The sequence below is a fragment of the Phaenicophaeus curvirostris genome, chromosome 11 (assembly GCF_032191515.1).
Source record: "Phaenicophaeus curvirostris isolate KB17595 chromosome 11, BPBGC_Pcur_1.0, whole genome shotgun sequence".
NCBI classification, from domain to species: domain Eukaryota; kingdom Metazoa; phylum Chordata; class Aves; order Cuculiformes; family Cuculidae; genus Phaenicophaeus; species Phaenicophaeus curvirostris.
In genome coordinates this window covers 1,568,379-1,586,372 of record NC_091402.1, presented here as the reverse complement: position 1 = coordinate 1,586,372, position 17,994 = coordinate 1,568,379, and the positions used below count along the sequence as shown (strand labels likewise).

The window sequence follows — 17,994 nt, the reverse complement described above, 5'->3', positions numbered from 1 at the left end:
ATCCAGTCCCACCCCTGCCATGGGCAGGGACACTGGATCAGGGGCTCCAAGCCCCATCCAACCTGGCCTTGAACCCCTCCAGGGATGGGGCAGCCACCACTGCTCTGGGAAACCTGGGCCAGGGCCTCCCCACCCTCACAGGAAAACATTTCTTCCTAAGATCTCATCTCAATCTCCCCTCTTGCAGATTAAAACTGTTCCCCCTCATCCTATCCCTGCACTCCCTGATCAAAAGCCCCTCCCCAGCTTTCCTTGGAGTCCCTTTCTGTACTGGAAGGCTGCTATAATACTCAGTCTTCGAAATACTTAGTTGAAAGGATCGTTCAGAATACAGTACAGAGGTAGAAAAATCTAAGGGTTGTTTCCATAAGGATTGTCTTGCTACAAAACTTCTGAGTGTGCGTCACCACCCAGTCTCCAACAGCAGGGGGAAAGGTGACTCCTGTGGCAGCTGGTTGACAAGGGAAGGCATCCAGTCACAGCACACACAGAGTCACCATGCTCTTACCTGCCTTTGGATGATTAACTTACAATAACTGAAAAAAAAAAGAGATCTAAACCTGGATTTTAGAATTTTACTGTATTTCTACATATACATATTTTTGTGGTTTCAGATTCAGAGAGAATCTGATGCTATCGAGTGGGAAAGCATTAAAACAGGGGGAAAGAAGAAATGCCAACCTGCAGTCCTGCAATGTCCATCTTCTCGCGAACGCTGAACTTTTGGCCTATCAGCCTCAGCTTTGGCACGCAGTATAGCACCATGCTGTTAAACTGCAACAAGCGACAATTGTAAATCAAGAGGTCACAGGCTGGACAGAGCCTGCATTTTGACAGTGCGGGACTCTGGTGTGTTTGATTCCAAGATGAGGTTCTCAAGAAGAGATGCAAGGAGCAAGCTAGGCTCATATATCGTTACTTGAAAGAAGGAGACAGACAAACATGTCAGCTAGTTGTTTCTCCCTCCTGCCCCTCCCTGGTACCAATTTGATCACCTCAAAAGCAAACAAGAAGAGCTCCCTCAGCATAAGCGAGAGCTGGCCACCTCACAGCAAGGTGGTACAGCTGGAAATACACCTTCTTGGGTGCTTCATATAAGTAGCCTCTGAGGAGGGAGAGAGGAGAGACCCCTTTGGACCCAAGAAGCCACCGACAAAGGCAGAAGTGTGGAAGAAGAAAGGAAATGCTCAAGGAAAAAGCAACAAGAGAAAAGTGCTGCTCACAGGAAGGAGCAGCTGGGCTCAGCCGGTGCATGCTTTTTGTATCTGAGATTAGGAAGTCCCAGCACAACTCTGAAAACAAGAAAGCAACAAAACAACTCACCAGGAACAAATATCTATCCTGCGCTGTCCCGTTCTTTGCTGAAAGCTTCTGAATGTGTCCTTCTTTAATAAGCTCATTGGCAGGGTTAACAATATCTTCCTCACCACCAAGTCGCTCATAGACTTCCAGAAGCTTGTGCATCTTTTCCTGCAAGTACAACAACCCCAGTGATTTAAATAAAATACAGATTTCACTTGGTCTCTTGCTCACAGTATAATTTCTGTGTAAGTGTAAATAAGTAGGACAGAAAATAAGTCTTTCACTTCTGCTATAGCTTTGCATTTTCAAAAATAAAGCAATACCTTTCCATACTCCTCAGTGCTCTTCCCCAGTGCTCTTCCCCACTCTGTATCAGCCACTCCCAAGTCATGCTTGGATTGTACCATTTCAATGACATTTTGAGATTGATCTGTTTTTAGATATTCCTACTCAACAATAAATCTATATCACTGGAAGCAACGGCATCAGGTCCAGTAAAATCAATGGCCAAGCTGGAGACCAGTACGTTATCATGTTGTTTCCAAATATGAATGTATTAGCTCAGCTTCCACCCCACGTCATCCAGTCTTCTGCTACGCTATGACAATTTCTCAGCTTCTGAGAAGCTTCTCCTTGTACTGTTGCTCATACAGTGGCAGGTAGGTCTCCATCAGGGATACCCCACCCCTGGAGGTGCTCAAGGCCAGGTTGGATGGGGCTGATCCAGTGGGAGGTGTCCCTGCCCTTAGGAGGAGGGTTGGAACTGCATGAGCTTTACGTCCCCTTCCAACCCAAACCATTCCATGATTCCATGATACTCCCCCTTCCTAAGCTAAGTCTAAAACCCCAGCTGTATGGGGAATGCTGCAGTCCTATACAGTGGCCTCCACAGAAAAAAACACCTCTGAACTTGGGCAGGACAACATGCTTAAAATACACTTTTAATGTCATTCAGTGATCCTTATGTCTTGGTCAAAACTCTTTATGAAAGGATTTTGCTTTCCTTTCAGCAAAGCACAGTTTCTGCATTATATTAAGTCATCCAAATTAATAATTAAAGTCCTTCTAGACAGGGTTGGTATGGATAGAGGAAACTGGCTCAGCCACTTGCAGCTGCTACAACCACTGCAGCAGCTTTAACAAGGCAGAATAAGAAAGGTGGGTAAATCTTGTCACTGGGTTCTTGTTACCGAGCTTTCAGCCACGAGCTGGACCAACGTGCTCCAAATGGCATTGACAGCAAATGGTCAGATCTACACAATTACACCCAAATATGTGCCCAAACACATTTCTAACCCATACCCCAACCTACCAAGAGATTAAGCTGGAATTTCAGGTATTTACATGCTTCATTTACCGTAGTTTGACCTGAGAATTCTCACCACAAATACACATCACTCCAGTCCCTGCCCTAATTAATTCTTTTGAACAAGGACTGAACAAAGGAACAACCAAAAAACCTAGCCAAATAGATCCACAAACAACACTGCACCAATAAAATAAACACACTGCCAAAAAAGACGGGGGGGGCGCTGTGGACTATAAACAAATAAACAATTCGCCTAACCCCTAAAAGGCAGCAGATATTGTCTACCTTATGGCAAGGAAAGCAAGCAATCCCACTAATTGCACTACAAGCAAAGAGCAGTGAATTTATCAAGCTATTTTTATTTAAAGGAGAAATCAAGAACAGCAAGAGCAGATCAAAACCTGAGCAACATCTGCGTTTCTAGGAAAAGTCTGCTTTGGAAGCAAGATTTATTTCTTCCACACCACAGCAGGAGGAAGCAGCCAACAACTCATTCAAACCTCCTCGAACTTTTGGGGGTGCTGCCACAGCCCCTGCTTTTCTTTCAGTTTGGCTCTGACCCAGCACAGCCATTCGTGTCATCCCGAGGAGTCTACAGAGGATGGTGCTGCTCTGCTGCACTGCTCCCCACCAACTCAACCCCCAGTGCCCCATGGCACCTTTTGCTGGGACACGACAGCTGGGAAGCCACCAAGTCAACCTTAAAATGGATATTTTTCCTTTAAGTTCCTGCTCAGGCCAAACCTAAATTACAGAAGAATTTGAGGCAATAAGACCTGATTAGAGGCTTTGGGTTCTTATCAGCAATAATCAAGGGGTGCACAATTATTATAGCAGCCTTTTCTAATAGCAGAAAAAGCATCCAACACAGAATGCAACTGGCTGGCGGCTTTGTATTCCTACTGTCTGTGGAGACACTGTACACAAGCCTTTGCAAAACAGTTGTTCTAGGCCCCACAGCAGAAAAAACTCCAATTAAATACATCGTTATCAAGAGAACAGACTAGGTTCAAAATAGAAAGGAATGGTTTCAAAATTGGTTTTCACCGAGACATACTGAAAACAGACAGACATCAGCCAGTTACTTCCCTGTAGCAACCACAGGAAATGTGGTCTCGTGGTGTCCCTGGGAGAAGGAAGTCAGAGGCTGGCACAGACGGGGACATAAACCTTCTACCCACAAATGGTCAGTTGGTGTTAAGGTAGCATTTCAGATCTACAAAAGCTCCTGAGGCACTTGGGTGCACACAAGAGATAACATCTGTACCAATACAGTCTGTTCACTGTAACAGCAATGCATTGGCTGTTCCACATGTAACGCACATGCTAACACTCCAAACCTTCACTGTCTCAGACCACCCGGTATTAAAACTACAGGTCACCAAAGCTTCTGACACGCTACATGCACACTCAGAGCATTAAAGATGACCCAATCAAACCAAACCAACCTCCAGCCTAGTGAAGTCCCGTAGGACTAAAAAAAATACTGTGAAAATCTGCAATGACACCTTATGCATCGACCTACTTGGAATACTTCCAGCATTTTTCAGTGAAAAGCAAATAAAGAGTTTTATGAAGATCTCCTTTTCCAATATACTGGGTCTTTAAGAACAAGGAAAGAGAAATTCAGGCCCCAAACCCTATGACAACTGCAATCAGATCATAGAATCATAGAGTGGTTTTGTGGGAAAAGACATTAGAGATCATCGAGTCCAAGTGTGCCTGTACACTACCAAACCACACCCCTGAGTACCTCATCTTCCTGTCTTTTAAACCCTCCAGGGGTAGGGACTCCAACACCTCCACGGATAGCCGTTCCAGTGCCTGAGAACACTTCCAGTGAAGAAATTTTTCCTCATATCCAATCTAAATCTTCCCTGGTGCAACTTGAGACCATTCCCTCTTGTCCTACTGCTTGTTACTTTGGGAGAAAAGACCGGCACCCACCACACCACAACCTCCTTTCAGGCAATTGTAGACAGTAACAAGGTTTCCCCTCAGCCTCCTTTTCTCCAGGCTAAACAATCCCATTTATGATAAAAGAGAACTCAGACATTCAACTGACTTTTAAAGCCTTGCCGATTGCATCTGAAAGTTCTCCCCAGCTGACTGTAATGATCTGATCACAGCTGGGGATGATGGGTTCAGCCAAGTGCTTCAGCAAGATTACAATTCCATGACCCAATTTCTACTCACCATCTTGCGGATGGCTGCATTCGAATGGTTCGCGGCTGTAGATATGAGTTCCAGTGACTCTGCAATAAAGGTGGCAGCAGTTACACACACTCTGCATCACAGCTGTCAATAGCATCTTGGTTTTTTTTTCACCTCCCTGATTTTTTCCTGCCAGATTGCTGTTGCAAAAGCAAGGGCTGTATTTTTTTTTTCTTCCATAAAGTAAAAGGAATGCTTATACACAGTTATATACACTTCGGCGTGTTCAGCTGGTCCATGTGTCTCTACATGTTTAAACTTCCTTTCCTAAAAGTCTAGGTGAGCTAAAGCACATAGTGACAAACAAAATCACCTTCTAGGGATCAATCTGCTAGAAGTTAACTTAAGTCTCCTTTAAGACTTCAAAAGCGTATTGTAAAGAGTACTTTCCTGAAACACAACTTATTTGCTTACAGGAACATGAACCCTGTTTTTATTAAAATCACAAACCCCTAGAAACCAATCCGAGTCCATTTTTCCTGTTTCTTTGTGTTAGCAGTCTCACCTGTCTTCCTAGGCAAGCATAGACATTTAAGGGCATTCTCATGTTCTTCCTCCCACTGCTGCAAGGATGTCTTCCTGTATTTGTCCTTGACCATACAATCAATTAAATAAAGATGCCTGATGTCCTATTATGACACTGTTTATCTGCCAAAGCTCCCTTCATTCCTAGAGCTGACATACCAACACTTCTCTTCCCTACTCCGAAATCCCTATGTGCTTTATTTGGCAATAATTTGATTAATTCAAATCTCTATTTCTACCACAGCCCTGGTTGAAAGTATACGACCATGGGAAGAAAAAGCTCTCCAAGATTTCACAGTGCTCATTAGACAGAGAGGAGTTTACATGTACTTTCAGCATCTTTCCTGTCAGGAGCCTCTTCTGGAAGTTTCTTTAAATAGTCCTTTAGGAGAAGCTCGTAACGAGGAATCCTTTGCACTGGTTCAAGCATGTGATGCTGTAATGTCAGGTTTCCACACACCTCTTGTTTCTGTAACAGAGAGAAAACAAGCACAGAAGGGTTTGGTTTTCATTCCTGCCTTTGGTGTTAGAGACCAATGAAAAATAAACACTCACATGATTAGAGTGCAAAACAACTGTCTGATAATGATAAACTAATTTAAGTTGGAAAAGACTCTTAAGATCATCAAGTCCAACCGTAAGCCTCACGCACCACTAAATCCTGTCCTTGAGCCCAACATACGCATGATTTTCAAATCCCTCCAGAGATGGAGACTCCACCACTGCCATGGGTAGCCTCTGCCAGTGTTTCACAAACCTTTCCATGAAGAAAGTTTTCCTAATATCTGAACTAAACTTCCCCTGGCACAAACTGAGACCATTTCCTCTCGTCCCATCGCTTGTTACTTGGGAGAGGAGACCAGCACCTTCCTCACCATAACCTTTTCCAGGAGCTACAGAGAGCGACAAGGTCTCCCCTCAGCCTCCTCTCCTCCACACAAAACAGCCCCAGGGCCCACAGCTGCTCCCACAACCCCTGGGCTCCAGACCCTTCCCAGCTCCGTTCCTTTCTCTGGATGTGCTCCAGCCCCTCATTGCCTTTCTTGGAGTGAGGGGCCCAAAACTGAACCCAAGTACAGGGGTCAATCCACTCCCTGCTCCTGCTGGCCACACCAATGCTGATCCAAGCCAGGATGCTCTTGGCCTCCTTGGCCACCTGGGCCACTGCTGGTTCCCGTTCATCCCCTGTTAACCAGCACCCCCAGGTCCTTTTCTGCTGGGCAGCTTTCCAGCCGGTCCTCCCCAAGCCTGGAGCGCTGCATGGGGTTGTTGTGACTCAAGTGCAGGACCCAGCACTTGGCCCTGTTGAACCCTGTCCTATTTGTCTCCAGCCTGTCCAGATCTCTCTGCAGAGCCTTCCTGCTTTCCAGCAGATATTGGAGCTGACAGGTTTTCACGTGCCTTTTCTGCAGATATGCAACCTCCTTTTACACTTTGTGTGATTTTTCAAGGGCTCAGAATATCTTTCCCCATCCATGCTGTGTGCAGCACTTCCCCCACCACAGGCTGCATAAAATCAGAAACCCTGGGGGCTACGTTACTGCTAGAGCTCACACGACTTGCATTACCTCTGCAGATGGAGCTGCCGCATTTTTTTTAACTTGACCATGAAGGGGGGTTGGTTTGAGACTGATTACACTAAATTTTACCTGATAAGGCTTTGATCTGCTTTGCTGGCAATGGTACTCACTGAGTGTTGCTGTGTACCTGTTTTCATTGGATCCCTATGAAGTGAAGGGTTATTTCTAATTGAAAGAGAGGAAGAGAAATGTCAGAATAATCATAGAATCATAGAATGTCCTGGGGTGGACGGGACCAACAAGGATCAATGAGTCCAATTCTTGTCCCTGCACAGGACAACCCCAGCACTCTCACCATGGGGCTGAGGGCATTGGTCAAAGGTTTCTGGAATATTGTCAGGCTTGGTGCTGTGACTGCTTCCCTGGGAGCTGTTCCAGTGCTCCAATACCCTCTGGGGGAAGAACCTTTTCCTAATACCCAACCTAATCCTCCCCTGGCACATCTTCCTGCTACTCCCTTGGGTCCAGAGAAGAGAGCTCATCGCCTGCTCCTCCTCCTCCCCTTGTGAGGAAGCTGCAGGGCATAATGAGACCTCCCTTCAGTCTCTTCTTCTCCAGGCTGAACAGACCCAGTGACTTCAGCTGCTCCTCACACGCTTCCCCTCTAATCCCTTCATCAACTCCGCACCCTCCTCTGGATGCTCTCCAGTAGCTTCAGACCCTTTTTATCCTGCAGCGCCCAGAACTGCCCCCAGTGCTCAAGGTGGGGTGGCACCAATGCGGAACAGAGCGGGAAGTAAGTGTGTTTTTAAAGCACGCAAGAAGCTTCTGTTAGTGCTGTAATCTGACTCTTGAATCCTACATTGGCACGTTAACCACACGTACACACACGCTCTGCTCCATCACACTGTTTTCACGTCAGCTGACTAACGCCATGCCTTTGTTGCAGTGTAAGCAAGAGCCACACTCTTTTGTTAAGCTCTTCGTGGAGGAAGGTGCTCATTTCAGGTATCTGCCATGTTGGTCAGCAATATTCCATCCCCCAGCATACTGCTGACTTGGTCGATTCTCAGACCAGAGCCTAGAGAGGAAGATGGGAATGTTGGAAAAATATCAGCTGTCCTTCCAGAAATTCAAAGGTGTAAATTTGCTTTTCAAAATACATGGTCATGGTGCAGCTGGGTGAACAAAGTTTGTGTTTGTAGGAGATGAAGAGAATTTATTATCTGTCAGAGTTCTATAGCGCCATTTTTCCCATTAAATACAACTGGGAGGGAAAGAATTGGTAATTCTGGGAAGAACTAAAAACAGCACTACTGTACTATTACCACTTGGTTTATATTCCCAGATCTACTTACTATAACCTCCTTTGTTGTATTTGTACTCCTGCAATAGGATGAATCTTAACACCGAACAGCATTAGAGAAGCAGAAGAGGAAGACATAGAATAGAATCATAGAATGGTTTGAGTTGAAAGAGACCATGAAGGTCATCCAGTTCCAACCCCCTGCCATGGGCAGGGACACCTCCCACTGGATCAGGGGCTCCAAGCCCCATCCAACCTGGCCTTGAACCCCTCCAGGGATGGGGCAGCCACCACTGCTCTGGGCAACCTGGGCCAGGGCCTCCCCACCCTCACAGCAAAACATTTCTTCCTCAGATCTCTGCTAGTTAATGTGACAATCTATAACACAGAAATATATATTAAAAAGTACATACGTGATGGCATAAGGAGAAAACTGATAAAAAAGAAGTCCTAATAAACTCCCCAGCTATCAAGTTTTGGCCTCAGAAGGTGGATGTGCACCAAAGAGAGTATTTTTATCATTAAGGTCAGCTAGAAGTAAACTCTATAAGTCACTGTCACTTAGTTATACGTACCATTTGATTTTTGTTTTCTGTTTTCCCTAGTTTAGCATGATTTATAATTGTTGAAGCCTTAAACTGTAGAACTCTTCCATTAACAGATGAGGTGGACAGTGCATTCCCACAGGACCACAACAGACTTCAGCTGGCATTTTGAAAAGTATCTATGGCTTTTGATAGCACAGAGAGAGGCTGGATGAATGCACTATGTATTCTGGATCAAATTTTTGCCTCGTGTAGCTATGGCCATTGACAGAAGCAAAAAGTGGACGTGATGATTTCAGAGGTCTTTTCCAGCCTCACTGATTCAACGACTTCACAGTGAAATAGTGCCATCAGTAGGCTTCAGAGTTGCATCTCACAGGTGCGTTGCCTGCATTTGCACTGTCTGCCAAGGTTCTGCTCAAGCAACAGCAGAAACACTCCTGGTCCCAGACTAACAGCTAACACAAATGCCCCATGTGGTGATAAGAGGCAGCTGAACTACAGGGTGGCCAGATGGAGGGAAAGCGGTCACAAACCCATGTACACTTAGGAAAGCCATTTCAGCAGCTCAACACAAACCAAAGTCAGCAAAATGCCTCTGCTATTTTTCACAGTGCTGCTGCACGGAGCCTTGACGAGAGCAGGCTGGGCTTGGACAGAAAACGGTTAGGAAAAGGCCACATGGAGGGAAAGCCTGGGAGGGGAGGAACTTTCCCAGTTCCTGCTTCTCCAAGCTTCTGTCTCAGTTGCCAGGCCAGTCCTGATCCTCCAGCAGGGCCTCTCCTCTCCCAGCCCGATGGGGAATTACTGGATTCCTGACAGCTGGCCCAGCCACTAGGCTCCCTTTTAGGGCAGGCAGCTGCACTCCCTCTTCAGCTTAACCCGCTCCCTGCCAGCCCTCTCCTCCTAATGGACAGGATCTGCTTTCCCAGCACTAGTAGAGGGATGCTCACAAGCAAGCCAGAGCCTGCTGCGTCCCTTCAGCTGGCCTGAGGATCAGAGAGAGCCTTTACGGATATGCCAGCATAAGCAGAGCTCTTCCCCACCCCACATGGTTTGTGTAGTTAAGAGGAAACACATTAAACCCCATGCTAAGCATCCTCTGCAGAGCATTGACCCCGGGAGCCGCGTGCCAATTCGTGAGCCTCCAAAAGCCAAATCAACAGCAGATGGTGCCAGCAACATGCCCAACCTCATACCCACAAGCCTCAGGATGCAAACATACTCATAAAAAAGCAATTAAAATTAGTAATGAGGAACAGAAATAAGAGAGTTCATAAATGGATGTTTGCAGTTGGAATTGCCACACTACTGGCGAAGTTTCATTCTGTGACTTCTGATCCTCCTCTTAAATATGTGAATGGAGAACAAGCTATCAAAGTTCAGCCTGGAGAAGACTTGAGGGGAGACCTCATTGTGCTCTGCAGCTTCCTCACAAGGGGAGGAGGAGGAGCAGGCGATGAGCTCTTCTCTCTGGTGATCAATGACAGGACATGAAGGAATGGCAGGAAGATGTGCCAGGGGACATTAGGAAAAGGTTCTTCCCCCAGAGGGTGGTGGAGCACTGGAACAGCTCCCAGGGAAGCAGTCACGGCACCAAGCCTGATAATATTCCAGAAGCCTTTGGCCAAGGCCCTTGGCCCCCACAGTGTGAATGTTGGGGTGTCCTATACAGGGACAGGAGCTGGACTCTATGATCCCTTCCAACTCAGGACATTCCATGATTCTATGATGCTACATGTAAGGACTGTGTCACACAACAAAAGAGAGGAAAGGACTGCCAAGAAAGCAGTGTAATTTTAGTGTTAGAGCAGTATTGGCTTGTAGCTAACCACTATGCATCATGCATTGGAAAAAGAAAACTAAACTCACACAGGTAAATGCCAAGCCATATGATGCCCAGTAACAACATACCTGTATGTTCTGAACAACGTCTTTGAATGGAGAGGACCTCTGCATACATGTGTTCACCATGTCCATCGCCCTGTCAAAGTTCTTTACATATTCTCCATACATCTTCAGAAAAGGAGCAAGTTTCTGTAGGATATCTCCCAGCCGAGGGTTGACATTCCTATGGAAAAGAGAGAGATAAGTGCTGAGGACTCTGGCAACAAATTTTTCAGAGGGAAAACACAACTGTGAAACTTGCACATATGCAATCAAAATGTTTCAGGCTAAGGAATCTATATAGTACCTTAGATATATATACTTTTTATCAAAAGAGTGGTGAAGCACTGGCAGAGGCTGCCCAGGAAAGAGGTGGTGTCTCCATCCCTGGAGGGGTTCAAAAAACATGGCAATGTGGGACTTCGGGATATGGTTTAGTAGGCATGGTAGGGTTGGGCTGATGGTTGGACTAGGTGAGCTTAGAACTCATTTCCAACCTGAATGATTCAGTGAAACCTGAAACATGAATCTAGATGTACAGACGATGACGCCTGCCCCATCATCACACTCTTCAGTGAAGATCAGATTCAGACTGATTGCACACTGATAAAGAAGCATCTGTACCTCTGCTGTCCAGCCCCAAATCTTGTGGGAAAACTCTACTTTTTAAAACTCATCTTTTCCACCCTAGACAACCCCCTGAAGAGGTTTTAAAGAAAAGTGATGGCTCAGCTCAACTAGGCCATCCCAGGGGACCAGACACATCTTTGCCAGCAGATGCCCCTAGCTGGGAGCCACTGTAACCATGAATCTTTCTGTCTTTCAAACTTAGGGCCAGGCAGTGACAGCCATTTCTCCCCAGCTTTTCTCTCCCACTGATCTCATAACTTGCAGTCTGACCACACTTGATCCCCTTTAGCCGTTTAACAAGCTTCTGTCCTCTTCTGGCTCCTAGGCTCTCCAGTTTTCCTCCCCTTTTGTTACAACTGTCCCTGTAAATGCAAGTCAGGTGGTGACTGGACTCAGCCAAGACACATCACAGAATCACAGCATGGAATGCTTTGGGCTGGAAGAGGCTTCAAAGCCCATCCAGTTCCACCCTCCTGCCACAGGCAGGGACACCTCCCACTGGATCAGGGGCTCCAAGCTCCTTCCAACCTGGCCTTGAACCCCTCCAGGGATGGGGCAGCCACCACTGCTCTGGGCAACCTGGGCCAGGGTCTCACCACCCTCACAGCAAAACATTTCTTCCTCGCATCTTGTCATCATTTCAGGTATGTGGAAAGGGGCGGTGTCAGCACCATCTGCCCCTTTCTCTGCAGTACACTCTGCACAGCCAAGTGGCAGCTCAAATCCACTTTCCTAAATCTCCCTCATAATTAACCTCTCTACCTAGTGCTGCAGATCTGTATCACTTATTCCAGCTGCCAAATTTTCATTGTTATCTGATCATTATTATTCATTTAAAAAAAACCCAAATCACCCCACATCTCTTTCCCTAAAGAAAGGACGCACACACTGTAACCAATAACATTCCTTCTGTCCTAGAACAGAAGGCCAACAAATTCTTGGGTGAAAGCTTGTGCAATGCTGTGTGCTCAACAGACACAGATGCATAAGAGATATAAGCAGATTTACAGATATGAAGTCACCTATCATACCTGTTTGGACTTGGCACTGGCTTGCTGCTATAATGCTAATTTTAACATTAAATGAAATTCTACATAACCATTAAAAAATGCATTCAATATAAAATGGATGTTTCTCACGAGGTTTCCTACAATGCACACAAAGTCCAGACTGATGTGACACTTCCCTTCTTTGAGAAGTAACTGGGTTTCTTTGATACGTCACCATGGGGCCAAAATACTTCACCTATGGGGCTAAAATAAGCAATTTCCTTCCTTCCTTCCTAGTACTGCAATTTCATAGTACTGGCAATGATAGAGGCGTGGAAAGTATCCAATGGTTTGGGCTGGAAGGGACATTAAGGCCCACTCAGTTCCAACCCCCCTGCCATGGGCAGGGACACCTCCCACTGGATCAGGGGCTCCAAGCCCCATCCAACCTGGTCTTGAACACCTCCAGGGATGGGGCAGCCACCACTGCTCTGGGAAACCTTGGCCAGGGCCTCCCCACCCTCACAGCAAAACATTTCTTCCTAACATCTCATCTCAATCTGCTCTCTTTTAAAAAAACCATTCCCCCTCATCCTATTCCTGTGCTCCTTGATCAAGAGCCCCTCCCCAGCTTTCCTGAGCCCCTGTCAGGACTGGAAGTTGCCCTAAGGTCTCCCACAGCCTTCTCTTTTCGAGGCTGAACAACCTCAACCCTCTCGGCTTGTCCTCGTAGGGGAAGTGATCCAACCCTTGCATCATCTCAGTGGCCTCCTCTGGACTCGCTCCAACAGCTCCATGTCCTTCCTGTGCTGAGGACTCCAGAACTGAACGCAGGGCTCCAAGTTTGGTCTCACCAGAGCAGAGCAGTGGGACAGAATCCCCTCCCTCACCCTGCTGCTCCCACTGCTCTGGATGCATCCCAGGACACGGTTGGTTTCTGGGCTGCGAGTGCCTATTGCTGGCTCATGTTGAGCTTCTAATCCCACAGCACCCCTTGTCCTTCTCTCCAAGGCTGTTTCCAATCCATTCTCTGTCCAGCCTGTGTTTGTGCTTGGGATCACCCCGACCCAAGTGCAGGACCTCACCCTTGGTCTTGGTACTTTCTCCTTACTTTAATACAGTGAGAAAACCAGCTCTGGCAATATTTTGGACTGGAAGTTCCTCACAATTTGCTCTGGAAAGTTTGAGTGCTCAGGTTTATTCCTGTATTCAGAAATTCCTAAGAGACTCCAGACCAACGTATTAAATAATGATGGAACTACTGCATTGAACAATGAAAAACTCTGGGACTAGACTAGGCCTTAGGGTTGCTACAGCTTCCTGAAAACATGTTTTTAAAACAATGGCAATGACAATTACCCACCATTCTTCTGTGATTCTTGTTTTGAGCTCAGGAAGAAGAAATTGTCCATGGAAACAGTAGATGGAGGAAATATTTGAGAAGATACCCGTGATGACGTCAGATGAAATACCTGCTTCTGACAGCTTAGTGCAAAACACCTGTGTGAGACAAGACAGTACCAAGAGGTATTTACAAACCCACCACTGGCTCTAGGTTGAGATATTACAACACTTTAATGTAGTGCTGCAGCTTTTGCAATCCATCCACTGAGAAGAGCAGGCATCTTGTATGTGAGCTGCAAAGAACAAGCAGTCCCCAAAGAGCATTTACTCCTAATTACAGGCAGCAAATTAAATGATGGGATTATGTTGTTTCTCTGGGGGGAAAAAATACATCACTCTTAACAACAGGGAAAGAACCTCCCTAGTTTTGTAAGGTCTTAAAACAGCAACTAACCACCCAAAGCAAAAATAAAAGTCTTCCATAGAGGTCCTAGAGTTGGAAGTAGAGGGCTCTGCAGATTACAGCTTCCAACAAAATTTCCAGGAAGGTGACATTTTCTTTTAGGCCTTTTTTCCTTCATTTTTAAGCAGCACTTGGTTGGCAATGTGACTCAGCCTCATTTTTACTGCTTTCCTGCACCATCAGGTGTTTTTTCCTCTTTCAGATAATTATAGAAATGCCTGAACCATGCAGACTCACTTCAACATTTATGTGGAAGAACGCTCTGACTCTTCACACTGGTTCTACTTTACACCCATGGGCAAACATGATGGACAACAATTACGAAACACAGTGGGTAAAAATCCTCAGTGTGCTGTGAGCACAGGGCTGACGCATGTGGCCTGCTCAGACCTCTTGCACATTACAGAATTAAAGATTTCATCATTTCTCAGTGCCTGCAATGTCCCTGTGATTTCCTCTCCACATATGCTCAGGGAGGAAACAAATGCTGATGGGTTCTGTATCGTGGGCTGCTGCTTTCCCATTCCTCTTTCCAACATCTTAATCTTTGGGTTCCAGTTCAGGGAATCACCTGCCCAGACCTCACCCTGAGGACCCCTGGCATGCAGCCTGGCAAGCAAACTCCACCTCCCACCCACAAAATGCATTTTCACCCTATTGGACTGTAGGTCAGGGGATGAACAGGAGATGTCTTTGCCGCTTGCAGAAAAGAAAGCAGAGTTTATTCAAGATGGAGTTACCTGGTCCAACAGGTGGAGTCTTTTCACATATGCCTCTTCTGTATGGAGCAGTTCATTTGCAATGTTGAACAGCTTTTGGGGCTCTGTACACTGGAAAAAAATTGACAGATAACACAATCCATCTGCACCAACAAACCTAAGGTTCATCAGCTTTTCTCTCTTCCATTCTGTCAGTGGGCAACATTCCCTGTTAGCAGAGAAGCTTGAAGTGGAGGAAGTTAACACATTTCAGAATCTCCCTCATCAAAGAACCAGTTTATTCCAGAGATGCTTTTAAAGCTCTTTGCTGAAAGAGCAATTGGCAAATGCAGTCAGTGCTGGTCAGGACATCACTTGAGTTCATTGCGGTTTTCCACAAAGAACCAGAAACACCATCCAAATCTGGAAATATGTCCAGTCTATTGGGTAATTACAGAATCACAGAATCACAGAATAACCAGGTTGGAAGAGACCCACCGGATCACCGAGTCCAACCGTTCCTACCGTTCCTACCAAACACTAAACCATATCCCTCAGCACCTCGTCCACCCGTGCCTTAAACACCTCCAGGGAAGGTGACTCAACCACCTCCCTGGGCAGCCTGTTCCAGTGCCCAATGACCCTTTCTGTAAAGAATTTTTTCCTAACATCTAGCCTAAACCTCCCCTGTCGGAGCTTGAGGCCATTCCCTCTTGTCCTGTCCCCTGTCACTTGGGAGAAGAGGCCAGCACCCTCCTCTCTACAACGTCCTTTCAGGTAGTTGTAGAGAGCAATGAGGTCACCCCTCAGCCTCCTCTTCCCCAGGCTAAACAACCCCAGCTCTCTCAGCCGCTCCTCATAAGGCCTGTTCTCTAGCCCTTTCACCAGCTTTGTTGCTCTTCTCTGGACTCTCTCCAGAGCCTCAACATCCTTCTTGTGGTGAGGGGCCCAGAACTGAACACAGTATTCGAGGAGCGGTCTCACCAGTGCCGAGTACAGAGGGAGGATAACCTCCCTGGACCTGCTGGTCACGCCGTTTCTGATACAAGCCAAGATGCCATTGGCCTTCTTGGCCACCTGGGCACACTGCTGGCTCATATTCAGTCGGCTGTCAACCAACACCCCCAGGTCCCTCTCCTCCAGGCAGCTTTCTAGACAGACTTCTCCCAGTCTGTAGCACTGCATAGGGTTGTTGTGCCCCAAGTGAAGGACCCGGCATTTGGCCTTGTTAAACCTCATGCCATTGGACTCTGCCCAGCGGTCCAGCCTGTTCAGATCCCTTTGCAGAGCCTCCCGACCCTCCAGCAGATCGACACTTCCACCCAGCTTAGTGTCGTCCGCAAACTTGCTAAGGGTGCATTCGATGCCTTCATCCAGGTCATTGATGAAGACATTGAACAGGGCTGGACCCAGCACTGAGCCCTGGGGAACCCCACTTGTCACTGGCCTCCAGCTGGATTTCACACCATTTACCACCACTCTCTGGGCCCGGCCATCCAACCAGTTTTCCACCCAGGAGAGTGTGCGCCTGTCCAGCCCAGAGGCTGACAGTTTCTCAAGCAGAACGCTGTGGGAAACTGTGTCAAAGGCTTTGCTGAAGTCCAGGAAGACCACATCCACAGCCTTTCCCTCATCCAGCAGCCGGGTCACTTTGTCATAGAAGGCGATCAGGTTAGTCTGGCAAGACCTGCCTTTTGTGAACCCATGTTGACTGGGCCTGATCACCCGGTTCTCTTGCATGTGCTTCATGATAGCACTCAAGATCACCTGCTCCATGACTTTCCCTGGCACTGAGGTCAGACTGACAGGCCTGTAGTTTCCTGGGTCCTCCCTGCGGCCCTTCTTGTAGATGGGCACAACATCAGCCAGCCTCCAGTCCAGTGGGACTTCCCCAGTCTTCCAGGACTGTTGGAAGATGATGGAAAGGGGTTTGGCCAGCACATCCGCCAGCTCCTTCAGTACCCTAGGGTGAATCCCGTCCGGCCCCATAGACTTGTGACTGTCCAGTCGGGCTAGCAAGGCTCTGACCACCTCCTCTTGGATCATGGGATTTTGCTCCTCTAGCTGCTGGGTTTGTACACACAGGGAACAACTTTCTTTACAATTAAAGACTGGGGCAAGGAAGGCATTAAGGTACTAGTCTCTAAAATCAACTGCTTATAGAATCACAGAATGGTCTGGGTTGGAAGGGACCTCAAACCCCACCCAGTTCCACCCCATGCCATGGGCAGGGACACCTCCCACTCGATCAGGTTGCTCAAAGCCCCATGCAGCCCAGCCTTGAACACCTCCAGGGAACAGCCCAGTCACCAGGATACAGGCTCTAGCTTTCTGACACATTCTAGATACATTTTTAAGGATTAAGACTTCAAACACCATGCTTGTATGTTACCAAACCAACACTGGGATCCAGAACTGAGGGTTGGCTGGTTTGTGTTCAGGAATAGGAACATCCAAAGGGGCAGCAATGGTGATCAAATGTAGGGAAATTTTAATGGGCTACATCTGGAAAAAAGGGCAGCCACAATCACAAAATCATAGAATCATTTGGTTGGACAAGACCTTTGAGATCATCGAGTCCAACTGTACCTGTCTACCACCAAACCAGATCCCTGAGCATTTTGTTTGCCTGTCTTTTAAATCCCACCAGGGATGAGGACTCCACCACTGCCCTGGGCAGCCTTTCTAGTACCTGAGAATCCTTTCCATGAAGAAATGTTTCCTAATATCTAATCTAAACCTCCTCTGGTGCAACTTGAAGCTATTTCCTCTTGTCCTATCACTTGTTACTTGAGAGAAGAGACTAGCACCCACAAAGAAAGTAGAAGAGATATGTAAATGCAACAGAGAGCATCATCTGGGTGCAAGTATTCACTATTGCTTCCATGGGAAAGCTAAAGAGCATCAAACAAAATTAGCAAGGGGCTGCTTCAAGACCGAGAGCCATTAAACCTTCATGCAGGTTCACAAGGACCAGACATATACATAGAGTAAAAGTCCAGCTGAATTCTATTAAACATGCAGAGCGGTTGCCAGTTTAGGAAGCACGGGGGCCCCTCGTCAGCAGCAGCAATTTCTATACCAAACGCCTGTCTCTGCACACTCGTTAGCGTTCCTGGCGGGCATTTGTAGCCTTAACCCTGCTGACCACTATCAAATGGTGAGAAAACAATTAAATGTTCACTTTAAGCTTATTTAACATCATCTTGGTTTATTCATAAACAAAGTTGACAAGAAAATTATAGTAGCCCCTCAATTTAGG

At 46.7% G+C, this 17,994-nt stretch overlaps 1 protein-coding gene across 5 annotated transcripts in view; it reads right to left on the bottom strand.

The window, feature by feature from the left end:
- FGD3 (FYVE, RhoGEF and PH domain containing 3) overlaps window positions 1-17,994 on the bottom strand; it is a 107,794-nt gene that overhangs the window by 24,841 nt on the left and 64,959 nt on the right. For all 5 annotated transcript variants that reach the window (XR_011338179.1, XM_069865666.1, XM_069865668.1 and 2 more), the window contains exons 5-11: window positions 14,775-14,864; window positions 13,591-13,727; window positions 10,636-10,792; window positions 5,681-5,819; window positions 4,808-4,866; window positions 1,324-1,470; window positions 682-774 (exon numbers count right to left, since the gene is read on the bottom strand). Coding sequence is in view for 4 of the 5 variants with exons in the window: in XM_069865666.1 (XP_069721767.1) it covers window positions 682-774; window positions 1,324-1,470; window positions 4,808-4,866; window positions 5,681-5,819; window positions 10,636-10,792; window positions 13,591-13,727; window positions 14,775-14,864 (822 nt within the window). In the remaining variant the exon portion in view is untranslated. The remainder of the gene's footprint in view (window positions 1-681; window positions 775-1,323; window positions 1,471-4,807; window positions 4,867-5,680; window positions 5,820-10,635; window positions 10,793-13,590; window positions 13,728-14,774; window positions 14,865-17,994) is intronic.